At 34.1% G+C, this 16,872-nt stretch overlaps 3 protein-coding genes across 7 annotated transcripts in view; 1 reads left to right on the top strand and 2 right to left on the bottom strand.

Annotated features, from left to right (window-relative positions):
* Positions 1 to 518: 518 nt before the first annotated feature.
* On the bottom strand, positions 519 to 6,790 carry LOC111489234 (cytosolic isocitrate dehydrogenase [NADP]). Of its 3 annotated transcripts, none has more exons than XM_023137351.1 (16): positions 6,613 to 6,790; positions 5,654 to 5,697; positions 5,464 to 5,573; positions 5,192 to 5,229; positions 4,985 to 5,062; positions 4,756 to 4,809; positions 4,587 to 4,688; positions 4,415 to 4,497; positions 4,198 to 4,301; positions 4,012 to 4,080; positions 3,812 to 3,927; positions 3,627 to 3,661; positions 3,094 to 3,236; positions 2,878 to 3,000; positions 2,676 to 2,781; positions 519 to 795 (listed from the first exon to the last, which is right to left on the bottom strand). In XM_023137351.1, exons 1-15 carry the CDS (start codon positions 6,659 to 6,661, stop codon positions 2,697 to 2,699), a joined length of 1,233 nt encoding a protein of 410 aa, XP_022993119.1. In that variant the 5' UTR covers positions 6,662 to 6,790; the 3' UTR covers positions 519 to 795; positions 2,676 to 2,696. The 3 variants fall into 3 exon arrangements, with proteins under 3 accessions (XP_022993119.1, XP_022993118.1, XP_022993117.1); XM_023137350.1 differs by having other exon boundaries at positions 2,695 to 2,781; XM_023137349.1 differs by having other exon boundaries at positions 2,703 to 2,781.
* A 1,658-nt stretch (positions 6,791 to 8,448) lies between these two features.
* LOC111489705 (armadillo repeat-containing protein 7) lies at positions 8,449 to 12,143 on the bottom strand. Of its 2 annotated transcripts, none has more exons than XM_023138038.1 (7): positions 11,929 to 12,143; positions 10,209 to 10,334; positions 10,062 to 10,098; positions 9,621 to 9,694; positions 9,438 to 9,531; positions 9,197 to 9,279; positions 8,449 to 8,778 (listed from the first exon to the last, which is right to left on the bottom strand). In XM_023138038.1, the coding sequence occupies exons 2-7, from the start codon at positions 10,278 to 10,280 to the stop codon at positions 8,608 to 8,610; spliced, it is 531 nt and encodes a 176-aa protein (XP_022993806.1). In that variant the 5' UTR covers positions 10,281 to 10,334; positions 11,929 to 12,143; the 3' UTR covers positions 8,449 to 8,607. The 2 variants fall into 2 exon arrangements, with proteins under 2 accessions (XP_022993806.1, XP_022993805.1); XM_023138037.1 differs by having other exon boundaries at positions 10,209 to 10,321.
* Positions 12,144 to 14,235: 2,092 nt separating this feature from the next.
* Positions 14,236 to 16,872, top strand: part of LOC111489655 (protein REVEILLE 1-like) — a 4,432-nt gene continuing 1,795 nt past the window's right edge. Inside the window, exons 1-6 of one of the 2 annotated variants that reach the window (XM_023137976.1) lie at positions 14,236 to 15,114; positions 15,574 to 15,696; positions 15,848 to 15,961; positions 16,050 to 16,161; positions 16,249 to 16,310; positions 16,418 to 16,786. In XM_023137976.1, coding sequence (XP_022993744.1) covers positions 15,694 to 15,696; positions 15,848 to 15,961; positions 16,050 to 16,161; positions 16,249 to 16,310; positions 16,418 to 16,786 — 660 coding nt within the window. In that variant the 5' untranslated portion in view covers positions 14,236 to 15,114; positions 15,574 to 15,693. The remainder of the gene's footprint in view (positions 15,115 to 15,573; positions 15,697 to 15,847; positions 15,962 to 16,049; positions 16,162 to 16,248; positions 16,311 to 16,417; positions 16,787 to 16,872) is intronic. The other variant, XM_023137975.1, reaches the window with a different exon arrangement.

Raw genomic sequence — 16,872 nt, 5'->3', positions numbered from 1 at the left:
GATAGGGGGACTGGAGGAGTGTCAGAAGAAAAAGAGACGAGGCTTATGAAGAAAAACGCTCATTATGCAAAGATAAACCCTTGGACAAACCAGCCCATTCAAATGGACTTGTAACCATTTAAGTCCAATATCCAATGCCTTCAGGAGCACAGCACATGCCCTTGACAGTGCCCTTCACACTAAAGCAACTTTAGGAGTGTGAGAAATAACAGGGCTCCCCGACCTTTCCTTTGGCTTTGCTTATCTTTCCTAAGAGACAATGGGGGAGACACTTTATGGGAGGATTAATAAGGGGCTTGAGACAACAACTAGTTCAAATATTCAGATAAGAAATGTTAAGAAGATTGTAAGAACGGCTAGACGAGAAATTGAGGCCGTAAAGCTTACTATTTTCTTTGTGCTCCACTGGCTTTCTGAGGAAGATATACAAGCAGCAGCTTGTGAGTAAAATATAGCACATTTTTCCTGTAACCATAAAACTCTTCAATGATAAAGTATAATAAGAAACAGTAGCAAAGTGAAACCCAGAAAACCATGATGAATAATTATTGCAGCTCATTAAACTGAAAATGAAAATAAAATGCATATTCCATTTTCCGGGGAAGGGTAAAATGGAAATAGATTATAACAGCTGAAGCTTTAAGCTGTCATTATTTGACAATTGACGTTCAAACATTTCTCAAACACAGAACACAAAAGTAGCCTCAGAGCTCCTAACGGTTGAATCGTTCCATTAGATTGTCTCCTCTCTAGTTCATTTCATGGTATTTCACCAGTCAGTCTTCACAACCTAGCCTGCAAGGTCAGCTCTAATGAGTCTGGATCGCCCAAAATAAAAATAACACGGGTGAAGTAAAAAAGTATGTGTAACTTTGTAACATTTATTTGGCACAACATTGTCAAATGGCTAAAAAATTCAATGAAAAGATTCCCAGGAAGTAACCGAACGTCCAAAAAGTCTCTGGTGCCCACTAAACATTGCCCGATTCTTCTAAAAATGAAATTACCAAGGTGGTGATGGAAGATCACTTTATAATTTTTTTAGTAGATCAGTTCAGAATAGCTGATGCACAATGAATAAACTCTCCTTAGCATTATCCTTTCATTCTTTTCAATGGGAAACAGAAACCATAGTGTTAAAGAGAAGTGGAAGTATGAAAGAGGAGAGTGATAAGGAATCTTCAAACCCGATGTAGGAATCCAACTTAGATGCACTTTTGAAAGCTCAAGGAAAAGAGATCTGCAAGAGAAAACACTCCCAGACCATTCAAGGACCACAATTTAGAATCTTCACTCTGATGATTGGACATCTTTGTACAAAAACAAAAAGGGATCATGTGGCTTCACAGTGGCCTGAGAAAAGCAAGGAATACTCAACAATTTTCAATTGATTCGACCAGCATCCACCAAAAGGATTGATATGGAGAAAAATAGCAATATATAACTTGGGATGGAAATTTCAGAACTCATTATTTAAACTTCAACATTTTAGAAATGTCTTTGATTATGCCAGAGACTCGCACATTCTACTTTTCAAGCATAATTTTGCCTAAAAAGTGGGCACACTCTCAGCAGAAAAGGGAAAAATGAGAAAAGAAGATCCTTTGTCTTTCAGAGAAACAATAGAATATTCAATAATATAATGAAGTCCTTCGATAGTTTCCTTAACTCTCACTCTTGGCATAAATTTTATAATCTGCTCAACAACTAGTATTTAAATGATTTTTATACCAGCTGAAATAGTTTTTTTTTAGTGTTCCTTGATTAAGGACTTGACTTTCCTCCCGAGTGATTTCATGTCACCTTGAAAGAGACTCAAACAATTGGGTGCAAGCTAAGACTCCTATATTAATAGCCTATGGAGAGAGAAAGATGATAATGTCATTTTGAATAGAACTCTTGATGCCATGGATTTTTTCTTCTGACGGAAGATACTAGGAATTTGATTTCATCATGATTACCAACTACTCAGAGGAGTAATGATTTAAAGGAGACACGTCTTCAATAAGGAGTGGAGTATGCTACCCCTTTTTCTTGAGACTCAAAATATCTAATTTGACATTCCTCATTCAACAATTGGCGGTAGCCAATATGAAACAAGTAGAAGTAGGGGGGTCGTCCTTCAACTAGTAACCCACCTAACATGTGTCCTACACCATAAAACAGTTTCTACGAGTATGCCAATGCAGTAAGAGAATTTATAAGTCCATAAGAAAAAGGAGTAGGATCCTACATCAGGAAGGAGTGAACATCTCAAGTTCAATTACAATTACAAAGCATGTCACAACAATTTCAATAGAAAGCAAAAAGAAGCATTAAAAAAATGAACCAAGAAAGGAATTAGCATTTTCCACGAGCAGGATAAAATTTCTAAGATACATTGTCTTTACACACTTATTTACACCAAGAAAATGGTAGTAGTCCAATTACCAAGAGAAATGAAAAGGACATGCAGGTGCCATGGGAAAAAGGATTGTAAAAGAAGGAATTATTTAACAACCTCAAGATGAATATCCTAAATTCAATGCACTTTTTCCACTTCTTAATGTTGTTTAACTTTAAAAAGTTTGATAGTAAACTGCAAAATGCATTAATAGCATTCCTCCCACTAGACTAATTATCCAGGAAGAAGAGAAAATGAGAAAGATGTTCTTGAACATTTAACAATTATTCACCATTGAACATTTAAAATACCACTATGCCTTAAGTAGTCTGGATTTTAGTTCCTCAGCTACAGCATCAACGAACTCTTCAGTATTCAGATAATGGTTTCGAGAAAGCCTGCACCAAACATGGGAATAATGTGATAAAATTTTCAATCTAATGGCAAAGGAGTGGAAAGAGGTCATTCATGACGATGACTAATATGGAACTTACTTGGATCCATGAATGATAAGAGCAAGATCCTTGGTCATCTTCCCAGATTCAACGGTATTAATACAAGCCGATTCTAGTTTCTCAGTGAAATCTAAGAGACTAGCATTATCGTCTAGTTTTGCCCTTTACAAACAGTGATAAATAATTAACTTCTAAATATCCTTTGACCTCAAAATGTTCAAGGGACCAAAGAGATATTAACCAAATGATAACTACCTGTGAGCAAGGCCACGAGACCAAGCAAAGATGGATGCTATACTGTTTGTGCTGGTTTCACCTCCTTTTTGATGAACCCTAAAATGTCGTGTAACAGTACCATGAGCTGCTTCTGCTTCAATTGTCTTTCCATCAGGGCAAACCTAGTTTCAAAATGCATACATACTTCAAATTTCAACAAGGATTCACATTAATACTGAAGCCTTATAGATATATTACTCTTTATACACTTCAAAACCAACAAGATTGGGTAATCTAATACCCATGTGAATTTCAATGGTAAGAATGCATATCAAAATGACAAGTTGGAGCACATTAGAAATCATCGTTTTTGTGGAGGCCCACAAGAAAGCAGCAGCTATTTTTCTTCAAATATTTTCCAAAGGCGTAACTTGATGCTTTAATTCTTTAGATGAATAAGCGAACAAAAATACAAGCCCACAAAAAGAGAGAACCTTTTCATGTTGGTAAGTAAAGCAAACAAATGTAATTAGTCTTGGTAATAACGTATTGAAAACTTGAATGGAACATACCAATACAGAAGTCATCAACCCAAGAGATCCAAATCCTAAAACCAAAAACATAAAGTTAGAAATCATGGAGAAAATGCAAGCCAAGTATAAATTTTTTAGCATCCCTAAGCCAAGAAAGCAACCACATGATAGAAATGTTAAAACCCAAAGGCCAGAAGAAGGAACGTGCTCAAATTTTCACATACCTTGTGCTAAGAAATCACTCTGAACATCTCCATCATAGTTCTTGCATGCCCAGACATAACCTCCTTCACTCTTAAGTGCATAAGCCACCATATCATCAATGAGACGGTGTTCATACCTTTGAGAACCAGAATAATTAGTTTAGCAGTTCAAACTGGGAATGGCTTAATAAACATTTATCAAGTCATTAAAAGCTATTCACCATATGCCAGCAGCCTCAAACTTTGATTTCCATTGGGATTCATAGACTTCTTGGAATATATCCTTGAATCTTCATTCAATTCATGAACATAATGAAAGAAAATTATTGGTACAGGTGCAAAGAAAAAGTTGCCATAAATATTTCAAATAACAATCCATATACAAAATAACAAATCAAAGTGCATACCTTCCATCATATTTCTTTAGAATAGTGTTTTTGGTGCTAAGGTAAAGAGGCCATTTCTTCTCATAAGCAGTGTTCATTGAAGCATCAGCAAAGGAGCGGATGGACTACAAGGCAGTATTACATTGTAGGATTAATTTGGGAAGCTTGCTGAAACATGAAAGGGGTTGAGAATATTTTATTAAGTTCTTAACTAGACCGTGGGGATACTATAACAAACCTCGTCGGTGTTATACATGGATAACGCTACTCCTCCAGCACCAGTAAAATTGAAAACCTCTATCTCCTGCGTCTCTTGCCCCTCTGCAACAGTCAGCATTTTAAGAAACTATCAAATAAAAGCAATTGAGGATTCATTAGACAAGAAATGCAGTTTTTGGGATCTCAAATACCAAAAATCAATTTCAGTTTTCCAGGTCCTTTGATAACTGTATCGGTAGCTCTGTATTGATCACCAAAAGCATGTCGTCCAATACAGATAGGCTTCGTCCAACCTAACAACAACCACAATCAGTACAATATTCTAAACCAAAATATAAAATCAATGTGGACAGCAATTACCTGGTACAAGGCGAGGAACATTTTTGCAAAGAATTGGTTCTCTGAAGACAGTACCTGCAGAAGATGCCAATTGGTAAGCCTGAAAGTAAAAACAAATAACTACAAAACAGGTTGGACTTCAATCAATATAATTGACAAAGCAAAAATGTATATTTTAGTCATAAGTCTTTAAAGCTTTTTCAAATAATTCGACAAACCAGAATAATGTACAAATAGTGAGGGCACTGACCATTCAGAATATTCCTGATTGTCCCATTTGGACTTCTCCACATCTGCTTCAAGCCAAATTCCTTAACACGTGCTTCATCTGTCAATCATCATTCTTCCAATATAAGAACTCCAGATGCTCATTAAAATATAGTAATGTAAAATCAACAAAACACAGAATAGGCCTATATATTGGATGCTCTTTTCCAATTTAGAAAGGCAATTATACCTGGAGTAATTGTTGCACATTTGATTGCTACATTGTACCTAGAACAAAAGAGTATACCCAAATAAAGTACGGTCGTGGTTAGAACACACCGAGTTCCAAAATATACAAGCCATAAAGAACTCAATAAAAAATAATGCAAATGAAGTCAACTTTAATTTCTCATCAAACAAGCTCTTCAAGATTAGTAGCTAGAAAGTCCAATTAGATACATGACGCATCAGATGCTTTAATCAAAGGAACTTCAAATAATCCTCGCTGGTAACACCACATACTTTAAAGTAGCTTCTGCACTTTCAATTGTAACTTTATCATCTGTGGCATCACGGTGTGGAAGGCCAAGGTCAAAATACTTGATGTCCAATTCCAGAAAGGGGAAAATAAGCTGTAAATAAGACAGGAAAAATATAAGCCAGATACTTGCAACAAAAAAATGCACATATATACATTTGTCGTAATCAATACCTTATTCTTAATTGATTCCCAGATAACTCGAGTCATTTCATCTCCTGTACAAAGGATGCCAAGAGTAACATTATGCAGAGTAAAAAAGAAAACAACAGAAACAATGCTGGGGGAAAAAGAAAATAAAATCTACAATGAAGAGAGGAAAATGTAATAACATTCACAACCCCCAGTTTCTGCAAATCCATAGAAACTTCCAGGATGCACCAATCATGCATTACATAAAGTTATTTATATTGTTCGTTATTCCACATCTTACCAGGACTTCATTGGCTGTAAAATCATTATATTATTCTCAAAAATATGACTGCAGGATTCATACCAGGGGAAAAGGTAGTTGTCTCATAATTAGAGTTCAGGAATAAAAGTAAGTACAACATGCAACACAGTTATTTACGATGATAAAGATTTAGATGCTACTTCCACTAGATTCCTCCCAGCTTATAACATATTATTACGTTTAAACGGAGAAGAAACAGAACATTGATCCATATGACAGGAAAATTCAACAACTTCTCATTTGATGTAAAACACAGGCAGCTAACCGCCACCGAAAAGAAAACAGAAGTGCTCATTTCTTAAAAATCACAACACCAAGGGCTTAGCCTCATAGATCAGGAGAAGTGGACCAACAGCATAACCACTTCCCCGAAAGCGCAACACAACAAATCAAGCATACTCACAGAAGCAAGAAACACCTTCTCATACACCAAAACAAAAACTCCATGATCTACAAAATTACACACCGACCTTCACAGATCCAAATGCAATAAGAACAAACACGAAATCCCTCCTAACAGACGAAAAACAAAAATCCCCATCCCCTACGACATTAAGCGATTCAAAAGCAATCCAGCAGCATCGATATCATAAGACACAAGAAACAACGAAAAATGAAAAAAAAATAAGCATATTGCAATAGAAAAAAAGATTGAAATCAAGGTATATGGTGGTCGCACCGTCCATCTCAACGATGGGGTTAGCGACCTTGATCTTCTGAAAAGCCATGATTTGAAACCTCCCTCACTCCAAACGAAGTAATCGCAGAGAAGATCGACTGTGGAGACAGCAAGAAACAAACAGAACCGATGCAACAAAAAAATAAGACGAAAACGAAAAGTTGTGGTAGGTGGAAGAAAACCGTCGTAAGCGGCACCGATTTAAAAACAAATTTTTTTTATTTCCTTCTTTCATATATTACCCTTTAATCCCCCTATTATTTACACAATTGCCATTTGTTACCAAACTTTTTACAAAATTCTTTATGCATTTTTTTTTATCGAAATATTTTTACATCTATTAAATTAATAATAGAAATACTCCAATTTTATATTTTATTTAAAAAATACTCCTTCACTCACAAACAAAAAAATTCAATAATATATAAGCAAGCTACCTTCGTTCAACAGCTTTGTGGTTGAGTCAATAACATGCTCGGGATGAGGAATCTTTTTTCTTCTCTTTTGCATTTACGCTTCTTATTTATTATGTTTGTCTGTATCGCAAAGTTGGTCAACACCTACTGATAAAACAAACGATTCATTCTGACAATTTCGGACTAGATTCACCCTTTGAATTAGCCAATTTTACAAAATTGTTCTGATTGGCTGATTGGGATTGAGTTCTTAGTAGAGAAAAGAACCGCTAAGAGATAGATTCGGCTATTTAGACAGGACTTTGAAATAGATTGACCAACTTTAAAAAATATTGTTACCGTTTAAAAACTTTAATTAAATACTTTTAAAAAATATAATTAATACCTTTCAACCTTTTAAAAATTTTAATGACCTTTATAAATAAAATTAATGAAAAAATAATTTGATTATTTTAAATTAATTAATAGAAATTTAACACAAATCAATAACTAAAAATATTAATAAAATTAAAAGTAAAAGTAAAAGTAAAACAGTTAACTTTTAGGATTAATCTAAATATTCCCTAAAACTTTCCAAATTTAATAATTGAAATTTAGAAAAAGATTCTTAACTTATAAAAATATTAATAAAACTAAAATAAAATAAGATTGAAAAAGACTAAAAATAAGATTTAAACCTTTTATAGTATTAATATAATTATAAATTATTAATAATTAATATATTAATCCTACAACATATATTCATTAGTCTTATCTTAATGAACTATTAAAAAATATTCCACACTTATTGTAAACGAGTTTATTGAAAATCCCAAACCCTTTTTTGTAATATAGACAAAAGTGGATTATTTAAAAAATAATGCCCATGACAAATTGATAAATTAAATAAAAAAAATAGTTTTTTTTTTGTTTTTTTGGTTAGATTCTCCCATACTACACACATGTGTGTGAGTTCATAAAGGTCCAAAGCGACGAGTCAATCAACACTGTTGACTTTCATTTCATAAATATAAAAATATGCTAACTCTAGCTAGCTACAGATATAGCTAGCTAGCTACAGATAGAAGAGGTTCGAATCTATAACACCGATATCGTTAGGTTTCAATGGAGGATAAGTAGTAATAATAATAATAATAATAATGAGTATGATAGCAAAAGGCAATTTTGGTTCTTAGCCGCCAGAAGGGCAAAACGGTCATAAAGGTGGTAAAAATCAGCAACAGTGGCCAACTGTCAGAAAGAAAATATCTAAACTCAGAAGGGTTTCATTCGTTTCTTAAATGTTCGAGGGTGACAACGACATTTAAGCCCCAGAACTTTTATCAGAAATGTTATTTCATAAAGTCTTTTTTATTATTATTTAAAAATAAATAAATTTATTTATTTTTGTTGGTTCTAATTTACATACTGTGCAGCAACGGAGAGAATGCCATGAGATCTTATTAACAACTCAAAACAAGATGCAGAAAATCATTATCAAACGGGACCTAAGATCATAAAAGAATAAGTAGAAAAGGAGGAAACCGAACCAACCAGTGCGAACTCTTTCACCCGATTCGCCATCAAGGATGTCGAATTCTCAATTTCTATCAGAGAAGTGCATGTCTAGAATGGCTTTAGCCAGATTACTGAAGCTCGCACTCTCAGCCACTGCATATCTCTTGATGACATCTACCACTTCTGGTTTCATAATCTCTTCCTTATTTGATTCATTGCAGAGGTAATATAAGGCCCCAAGCGCATAATTCACCTGATAAGGATCGTTCAGTTTACCACATGAGTGAATGCATTTTCAATGGACACACCTTTATAAAGAATGCTTCGTTTCCCTCTCCAACCGATGTGGGATCTTACAATCCACATTGGGGGGTCCCTCATCGATTGGAGACGGGATCCAAGTGTCAACGAGGACGCTGAGCCCCGAAGGGGGGTTGGATAGGGGAACAAAACATTTTTTATAAGGGTGTTGAAATCTCTCCCTAGCAGACGCGTTTTGAAAACCTTGCAGGGAAGCCCGAAAGAGAAAGTCTAAAGAGGATAATATCTGCTAACGGTGGGCTTAGGTTATGGAACGAGATTTCTTTAAACATCGTGCATATGCCCAAGAGATGGTCAATTTCTTTTCGGAAAACACAACAAGAAGTAACGCACACCAGTCCTCAACTTACAGTGTTTCTTACGGGGCTTGACAAGCATTCAATGATGAGAGGAATTCCTCCACACTGAGTTATAATAGAAGCATTAGCAGGATCTGCACAAAAACAATAACTACAGATGTATCGGTGATCAGCTAGCCATCCCATCCCATCCCATCCCATCCCATCCCATCAATAGAACAAACAGCACTCACATATAAATCAAATAAGTACTAAATTAGAAATCACCCAAGGTTCGAATTCCAAATCGCACCAACACAAGAATTGCAGATGCCTCCTATACCGAATTCAACGAGCTTCTCATTTGGCTCCGTCATGCAGTCCAAGAAAAGCTCCAGAACGTTTAGCTGCTCGCGAAGTTACAGTTCAGTAAAATAGTTTAAAAAATGAAGCTCAGAAACAAAGCATTGCAGTACTAGAAGTAGAGATTTCATACTTGGCGTAAGAAGGAATAATTGTAAGGATCATAAGCAAAGTTTGCCAAATTTGCAACGACTCTTTCTTTTGTTTCTGCAAGTTCAAGAGGAATGACGCAAACTGTTAGCTTCTCGAGTTTATAACGAAACAAACATAACATTTTGGAATTCATTAGAAAAAATTTGTCCTCATCACTGTAGGGTTGTAAGTAGAATTCTTTAAACTATATTATTAATCTACGAGACAGTGCTATCGTTACAGAAATATCAGAAATCGAAGAGTATTTGGTGATGCTTAAAGGGATCAGTAAGGTATGTCCTTAGGCAATACAAAACGCTCCCAAGCATTTATAGAGGGCTAGAAATCTCTCATTCCCCCACAACTTTCTTTTCAAAACGAACAAAAACTAAACAATAATTCTATTAAAATTCTCATGCTTAGTTCGGAACGAGAAACGTACCTTGACTAGTTGAGCTCTGAAATTCATTCACTAATTCCTGCAAAAAAAAACCCGAAAAGGCACCAAAAATCAAATTTACAACAAATAAAAACACATAAGCCAATGAACAATAATAAAACTCCATGTTTTAGCTTCAATGAAAGGTACCTGGAGGTACTGGAGCCTTGGAGTTCCATATCTTCCAGTTCGCTCTGCTTGCCTCTGGTCATTAGTGAACATAGCTGTCGACGTTGCAGTAACTTACCATGAAACCTTCACAACTGACGATATAAACTGAGAAATGTAAGAAATTTTTTAATTAAAAAAGTGTGGTAATAAGCGCCTTTGGTATTCCATCCGAGCTCGGTGGAAAGTTCTTGAATTAACAAAAGTGCGGTAATTTTAAAACGTACCAATCATTCAACAAAATAGTTCCCAAGGGATGGTAAGGTTTGGTATCAAAAAATTAAACCTCCAAAACAATTTGACATGAATCATACCAAGCAAAGCTCATGAGGTGTAACAGCTCAGGCCCACCGCTAGCAAATATTGTCCTCTGTGAGCTTTTCCTTCCTGGTTTCCCTTCAAGGTTTTAAAACACGTCTACTAGAGAGAGTTTCCACACCCTTATAAGAAATGCTTCGTTCCCCTCTCCACCAATGTGAGATCTCACAATTCACCCCTCTTGAGGCACAAGGTTCTCGCTGGCACACCGTTCGGTGTTTGGCTCTGAGATACCATTTATAACAGTTCAAGCCCACTACTAGCAGATATTGTCCTCTTTGAGCTTTTCCATCGAAAAGAACCATCGGATATTCCAATTTGTGTTTCCACTCATTTTTTTAAACAGTTTTCCATCTACTTTCCTTTTCTTTTCTTTTTTTAATCACTTTCCATCAACTTTCTTAAACAATAACTATGTTGAAAAGATTTTAGACTCATTTGATCTTAATGAAGAAACTCAAGACTCCTAGGAAATCCTTAAACTTCTACACAACCTTCTAACTATCTCTCTCTAGTTCTGGTCTGAGTTAAGCTTTTATCAATGGTTTAGGGAGTTCAAATTATGAAGGGTGAGGGTGAAAGCCAGTAACAAAAAAACTGAAGAAATTGAACTTCCTTTTTCGAAAAACGTTAAATAACCAATCAACCCAAAAGCTTAACGAAGCAACTTAGACTCCTTGAAAATCAAGAGATCGAAGCAAAACAGCCCAAAAACTTAAGCGGATGCGGTTATAAATGTAATTATATCAGTATTTTAACAATCCCTTCACTGGTAGACTTGAAATTTTGTAGAAGACCCAACAAATGAAAATCAACATCAATTGCAGAGGAAACAACATTACAAAAATTTAAAGATCTCCCACTCCATTACCATGTTAAATCATCATTTAACCCAAAACTTTAAGCGGATGTGTTATGGTAAATTTAATTATATCAATACTTCAACAAAAAGGATCGACATTATTCTATGTTTCATGATATAGATTTGCTGGATATGCCAAAACACTCATTCATACAAGGACAAAGGAATGGAGATACATGTTGTTGAGAAAGATAGCTTAATCAAATCCATTTTATTTCCTTCGATCAACTGTTTTTCTCTATGACGTTGCAACTTCCAAGCTTTTCATTCCATTTAAGAAAAATTAGGATGAAGAATAAGATGAATACAAAGATGAATCAAGCCAGAAAACGATAATCAGTTAAAATTATAGCGACAAGAACCCTAATTCAACAATAACAGCTCCAAATATCAGCAACTACAGATCAATACAATACAAAGATGAATCAAGCCAGCCAACAATTTCCCATCGCGAGAGAGAGAATTCATTATTGAGTCAATTGAATAAATCAATTTAAAGCAAACGTCAGTGAAGATAATCACCTAATAAACAAACGTGAGAGAGACCAGAAGATGCTGAGAGTCCAAGCTCGTTCTCCCGACCAGAGAAGGTTCCAACAGACAGGAACGACGACAGTGGGTGAGTGTCAATGATAACGGCAGCAGAAAAGTTGGCGGCAAATGCGAGAGTCGGAGTGTAAGAGGGGAAGGATGCTGATAGCTGGAGTCGAAGGTCGTTCTGATGAAACCCCAAACACGGGGTCTATTCGTTTAAACCGATAACCCGACTAACCTTATCGGGTCGGGTCGAATCGAGAAGCTAAAATTATCACACTTTCATTTACATTCTAAATAAAGATAAAAAAAAAAATATATTCTTTTTTTTTCCGAATACTCTTAAATTATCCTGTTTTTCAAATACTTTTAAAATTTAAAAAATAAATATTCTTTTTTTTTTATTTAAAAATACCTTCTAACAAAAATTAAAAATATTTTTCAAAAAATATTCATCCATTTTCAAAAATAATATTAAAAAATAAAAATTTGGCAGACAAATATTATTTTTATTAATTTAGCTTAATTTTCAAACTTAATATATATATATATATATAATTTTGTATCTAATAACTCTCAGTCTTATTTAAGATTTTTTAAAATTTTACGAACTAAACTAAAAAAAATGTATATTTAATTTTAAATGTTTATATTATTTATAAAAATGTTTCCTTAATCGATAAAAGTTCTCTATTTATAATTAAATAAATTATAAGGATGTGAAAATAGTAATAAATGAGAATAACAAAAGATGGGAGAACAAATATGTAGATATTTACCTATAATAAAATATACGGTAGACTATAATTTAATACTAAATATCTTTAACAATTTCAATTTTGTTCTTAATTTATACAAATTGTTTAAAAAATAATTTTTTTAAAAAAAATATCTAGATAATTGGCTCATACAATTATTAATTTGACGTTCATTCCAATTTATTAACCAGCATGTTGCCCACAACACCGCAGCTATTTACCTTTACTACATAAGCTCGGTAACTTAATTAAATATCTCGGTAGTCGAGATGATATTTTTATGAAACAAAACATAAATTTAAAAAATATAACATAAAAGGATTAAAAAAAGGAAACTAGGTGAAACATTTATATACTCTAAAAAGAAAAAAAAGATCTTATCTTATTTGAATGGCTATGACATGATGATAATAATAATAATGGAAGAAGACAAAATGTGACACCTCACCATCAAAAAAGCAAACTCGAAAGTTCCAGCTTTCCAAATAAAACGCCACGTGTCCATTACTAGAGCTCGGAAAACCGCCTAGTAATCTTTGTGGCTCTCATAGAATGCACCCAGTTGGACGGAGACATCCACAAGGGCGGGATTCTATTGGTCCATCAATGTACACGTGTTAAAGTGTACAGCCGAAGGTGACGTGGCCGAAAAGCGCACTTGAGAACATCTAGAGACAGCCTCAAATCCACCTGACATGTCGTTTTTATTTATTTATTAATTTATTTATAATTTAATAAAGTTTATTTAATTTGAAATTAAATATTTGAGAACAACCCCTGTCCCACCTTCCTCCAATAATTATAGCCCTGAATTATTTATTTATGTTGACAACTCATATTTTCAAATATTATTTTTTTTTCATTTTATTTGGTGTCTTTACGAATATTTTTATTTATTTTTATAGGGATTGAGACGAGAATTCTCACCTAATATTTTATCGTAGTTTATTTTACTTTTAAAAAATATCTATTTATTTTAAATAATTTTTGAATGGATAATTTTTATTAAAAAATTAAAAAAATTATATAAATCTAATATCATTATATATTTTAAAAGTTTTTTTTAATTAGATTTAATTATAATTTTAAAATAAAAAATAAAAAAGACAAAGAAAAGGTAACAACATAAATCAAGTTAAAATTTTGCCGAAAAATGGAAAAAAGAAAAACATATTTAATTGAAATTAAAAAAGGTCAGATTTTGAAAACCAAAAAGAAAAAAATAAAACAAATTTTATTTGGCGATATTTTTTGGTTTCCCTTTATGGATTTGATGGATTTACCAAAAAAAAGCTGTCCACGTCCAGATTCAATTGATTTGTCATTTTAATTATGAAATTCAGAATTTTGATTTACAAAATTAAAAATAAAAGAATTCATAATATCCTCATAAATAATAAATATAAGACAAACTAATAGGTCTTTTTATTATTTATTTTAAGAAGAGTAGCAAAATGACGTCATAATGGATTTAAATATTTAAAAATGACAGTTTAGTGATATTTAAATTTTATTAAAAAAAATAAAGATATGATATCACCGCAAAATTCTTCAGTCTTCTTGTAGCTACATCACGATGTTTCTTCCTTCTTCTTCATTTACAGCTTTTCTTCTACTCTGAATTCCATCGCCATTTTTCCTGTTCTTATCCTTCTTCATCTTCTTCGCATAACTTCCTTGTTCTCCAACTGAAGTTTATGTTATCTTAGTTTTGATTCGGAATTTGGACGGAACGGACTGGTTTTTCTGGTCGATCGGAGTTTAATCTCTATATCTATGTTTTTCCAGCTTCTCCGTTTTTTCCACTGTTTATTGTTTTCGGTGTAATTTGTTCTTGAATCAGTTGTCTCCATATTGGTAGCAGGGCGATTAATCGGGTTTGTTTGGTTTCTGCGTAACCAGGAGTTGTTTGATGTTAAGAATGAAGTTGTTGTTCATAGTTTTGTTGTCTTGTTCTTCTCCACTTTCGCAATCGAGGAATTAGTTATTCTTTTGTTGCTCTTGTACGGATGTAATATCTTTTCGTTTCTCTGAAGTCTACTGCCGCGAATCTGATTCCCGTTGTTTTCCTAGGCTTGGAGCCCTAGACATTGGTTCAGTGGCTGGTCGCTCAATTTTAGGGTTTTGAAGCATTCGTCCTTGATATTTTGGTTTAGAGTCATTTACTCCTGACTTGAATAAGGATATTTAACCGTGGGAGTGGAACTAAATCAGTTTTCATATCAAGCTTTTGAATGCAAACCGTCGATTATTTGGCTATTTAGGGGTGTTGATTCGGATTGTTGAAAAGTACAGAGGATTTCTTGGTTACTGTAAATTGAACAGCAATCAACTTCTTGAAGACAGAGGTGTTTGCCTCCGTTTAAAGCAGAGGAAGACAAAAGTATCCATGGGTGCTGCAGGCATGCAATTTCAAGTATGAATATTCCGTTTCTTCTCCTTCTCTGCTATCACCTTTCGAAACGTAATTTGGACCAATGATTCGTTTGGTCCGTTTTTGTACCTTGAAAGCGTTCAGATCTTGTTAATTATTGGTATGAGAATCGAGAAATAATAGGAGAACGTGTTTTACATTTCTTTTTTCATCTGTCCATGTGTTGAATTTGATGAGTTTTGGTCAATATTGAAATCTGAGCCAACAGAATTGTACAGTCAGGCTAAAGTTTGGCCTCCTAAAATTACTCTTGAAAAGTTTTCCGAATATCTCTGCGAAATGTTAGAATTTCTTTTTCTCATTTTAGTTCTTCGTTTTAGAGTTTGTACTTCTCACGAAACTGGGTAGATATTTTCCCCATTGGTTAAGAAGTTTATACAGGGCCTCAGGGGAGAGTGAAGAAAACATAAAACCTTACTTATCTTCTCAACATTTTTTCAGTTAATTATCGCTTGCATCTGTTCTTGATCATACCCTTGAATTTGCAATTGGAATTTGGAATCGTGCTATATTATCATCCTATTCACCATTTTTGGTTTGGATAATTCTGGGAATTTTAACATGGTAAGATTCTAGCTCTAGTTCAAGTAGTTTATTTTCAATATTTTGAACAGAATTTCATGTTAAGAGTGAATTTCTTGATGTCTCTTGAGGCATGATTTTTTTTTTCTTCTTTTATTGTATTAACTTGTCCTCTGATTCTTCATCACTGTAGAACACTGGTGGAGGTCTCTGTTCTAACAACATGAATTCAGCTGTTTATGAATCAACTGTGACTCCTGATCAACACTCTTCAGCAAATGTCCAATTGAAGGAATTTGCACCCAAGGTTTTGCCCAATTCTCTGTTTCAGAATTCTGATATGCTTCATTTCAAGAATTTCTAAATAACTTTACCCTATGTTTCTCATTGGTTAGGCAAGGAAACCTTACACAATCACAAAACAAAGAGAAAGATGGAAAGAAGAAGAACATGATAAGTTCATAGAAGCTCTGAAGCTATATGGCCGTGATTGGCGACAAATAGAAGGTATGGTTGAACAAAAAGAGCACGATGGCATATCCTTATACTATGTTTTTCTTTTTCGTTCTCTCTCAAATTGATTTTTCCTAACAGAGCATGTGGGTACCAAGACTGCAGTTCAGATTCGTAGCCATGCTCAGAAGTTCTTCTCCAAGGTATATAAACATTCCCATTTATGAATGTAAATAATTGTTGAAGGATTAATACTTGTACTTCATGTTCATGATCTTCCACCTTCTCATTTGTTTTCCTTTTGCCTTAGGTCACGCGTAATTCAAATGGATGTAGCACAAACTTGGTAGGATGCATTGAGATTCCTCCGCCACGTCCGAAACGAAAGCCAGCGCATCCATATCCCCGTAAAGAAGTAGCTCATTCTCATAAGCTATCCTCCATTTCAGAACAGACAAGGTCTTTATCTCCACAGCTTTCAGAAAAAGAATGCCAGTCTCCAACATCAACAGTCATAGCAGCGACTAGTGGTTCGGATACGCTAATGTTTGCCAATTCAAGGATTCATCATGATAGTGCATCTCCAGATTCATCTGTTCCATCTTCATTGGACAATGAGTCTCCAACAGCAGCAGCCCCAGTACCAGAAAATTCAACTCTTCATGAGAAAACTTCAAAGGTGCAGCTTCTTTTTGTCTCCTTGATAGTCATTTTATTCATTAACTGTGAGAGAACGAGAACAAAAAAAAAAAAAAAAAAACCTTT

The sequence above is a fragment of the Cucurbita maxima genome, unplaced genomic scaffold (genome assembly GCF_002738345.1).
Source record: "Cucurbita maxima cultivar Rimu unplaced genomic scaffold, Cmax_1.0 Cma_Scf00014, whole genome shotgun sequence".
NCBI lineage: Eukaryota > Viridiplantae > Streptophyta > Magnoliopsida > Cucurbitales > Cucurbitaceae > Cucurbita > Cucurbita maxima.
This window is presented reverse-complemented; position numbering and strand designations above follow the sequence as displayed.

What these genes read in the sequence shown, in the direction of transcription:
- LOC111489234 (XM_023137349.1), bottom strand. Translation starts at nt 6,661, where the DNA reads ATGGCTTTTCAGAAGATCAAGGTCGCTAACCCCATCGTTGAGATGGAC. An exon ending in CCCCATCGTTGAGATGGACG is followed by an intron (nt 5,698 to 6,612) that starts GTGCGACCACCA and finishes TCCTTTGTACAG; the next exon opens with GAGATGAAATGACTCGAGTT. An exon ending in TCTCGTGGCCTTGCTCACAG is followed by an intron (nt 3,001 to 3,093) that starts GTAGTTATCATT and finishes CTGTTTGTAAAG; the next exon opens with GGCAAAACTAGACGATAATG.
- LOC111489705 (XM_023138038.1), bottom strand. Translation starts at nt 10,280, where the DNA reads ATGTTCACTAATGACCAGAGGCAAGCAGAGCGAACTGGAAGATATGGA. An exon ending in CAAGGCTCCAGTACCTCCAG is followed by an intron (nt 10,099 to 10,208) that starts GTACCTTTCATT and finishes TTTTTTTTGCAG; the next exon opens with GAATTAGTGAATGAATTTCA. An exon ending in CAAGCCCCGTAAGAAACACT is followed by an intron (nt 8,779 to 9,196) that starts GTAAGTTGAGGA and finishes GATCCTTATCAG; the next exon opens with GTGAATTATGCGCTTGGGGC.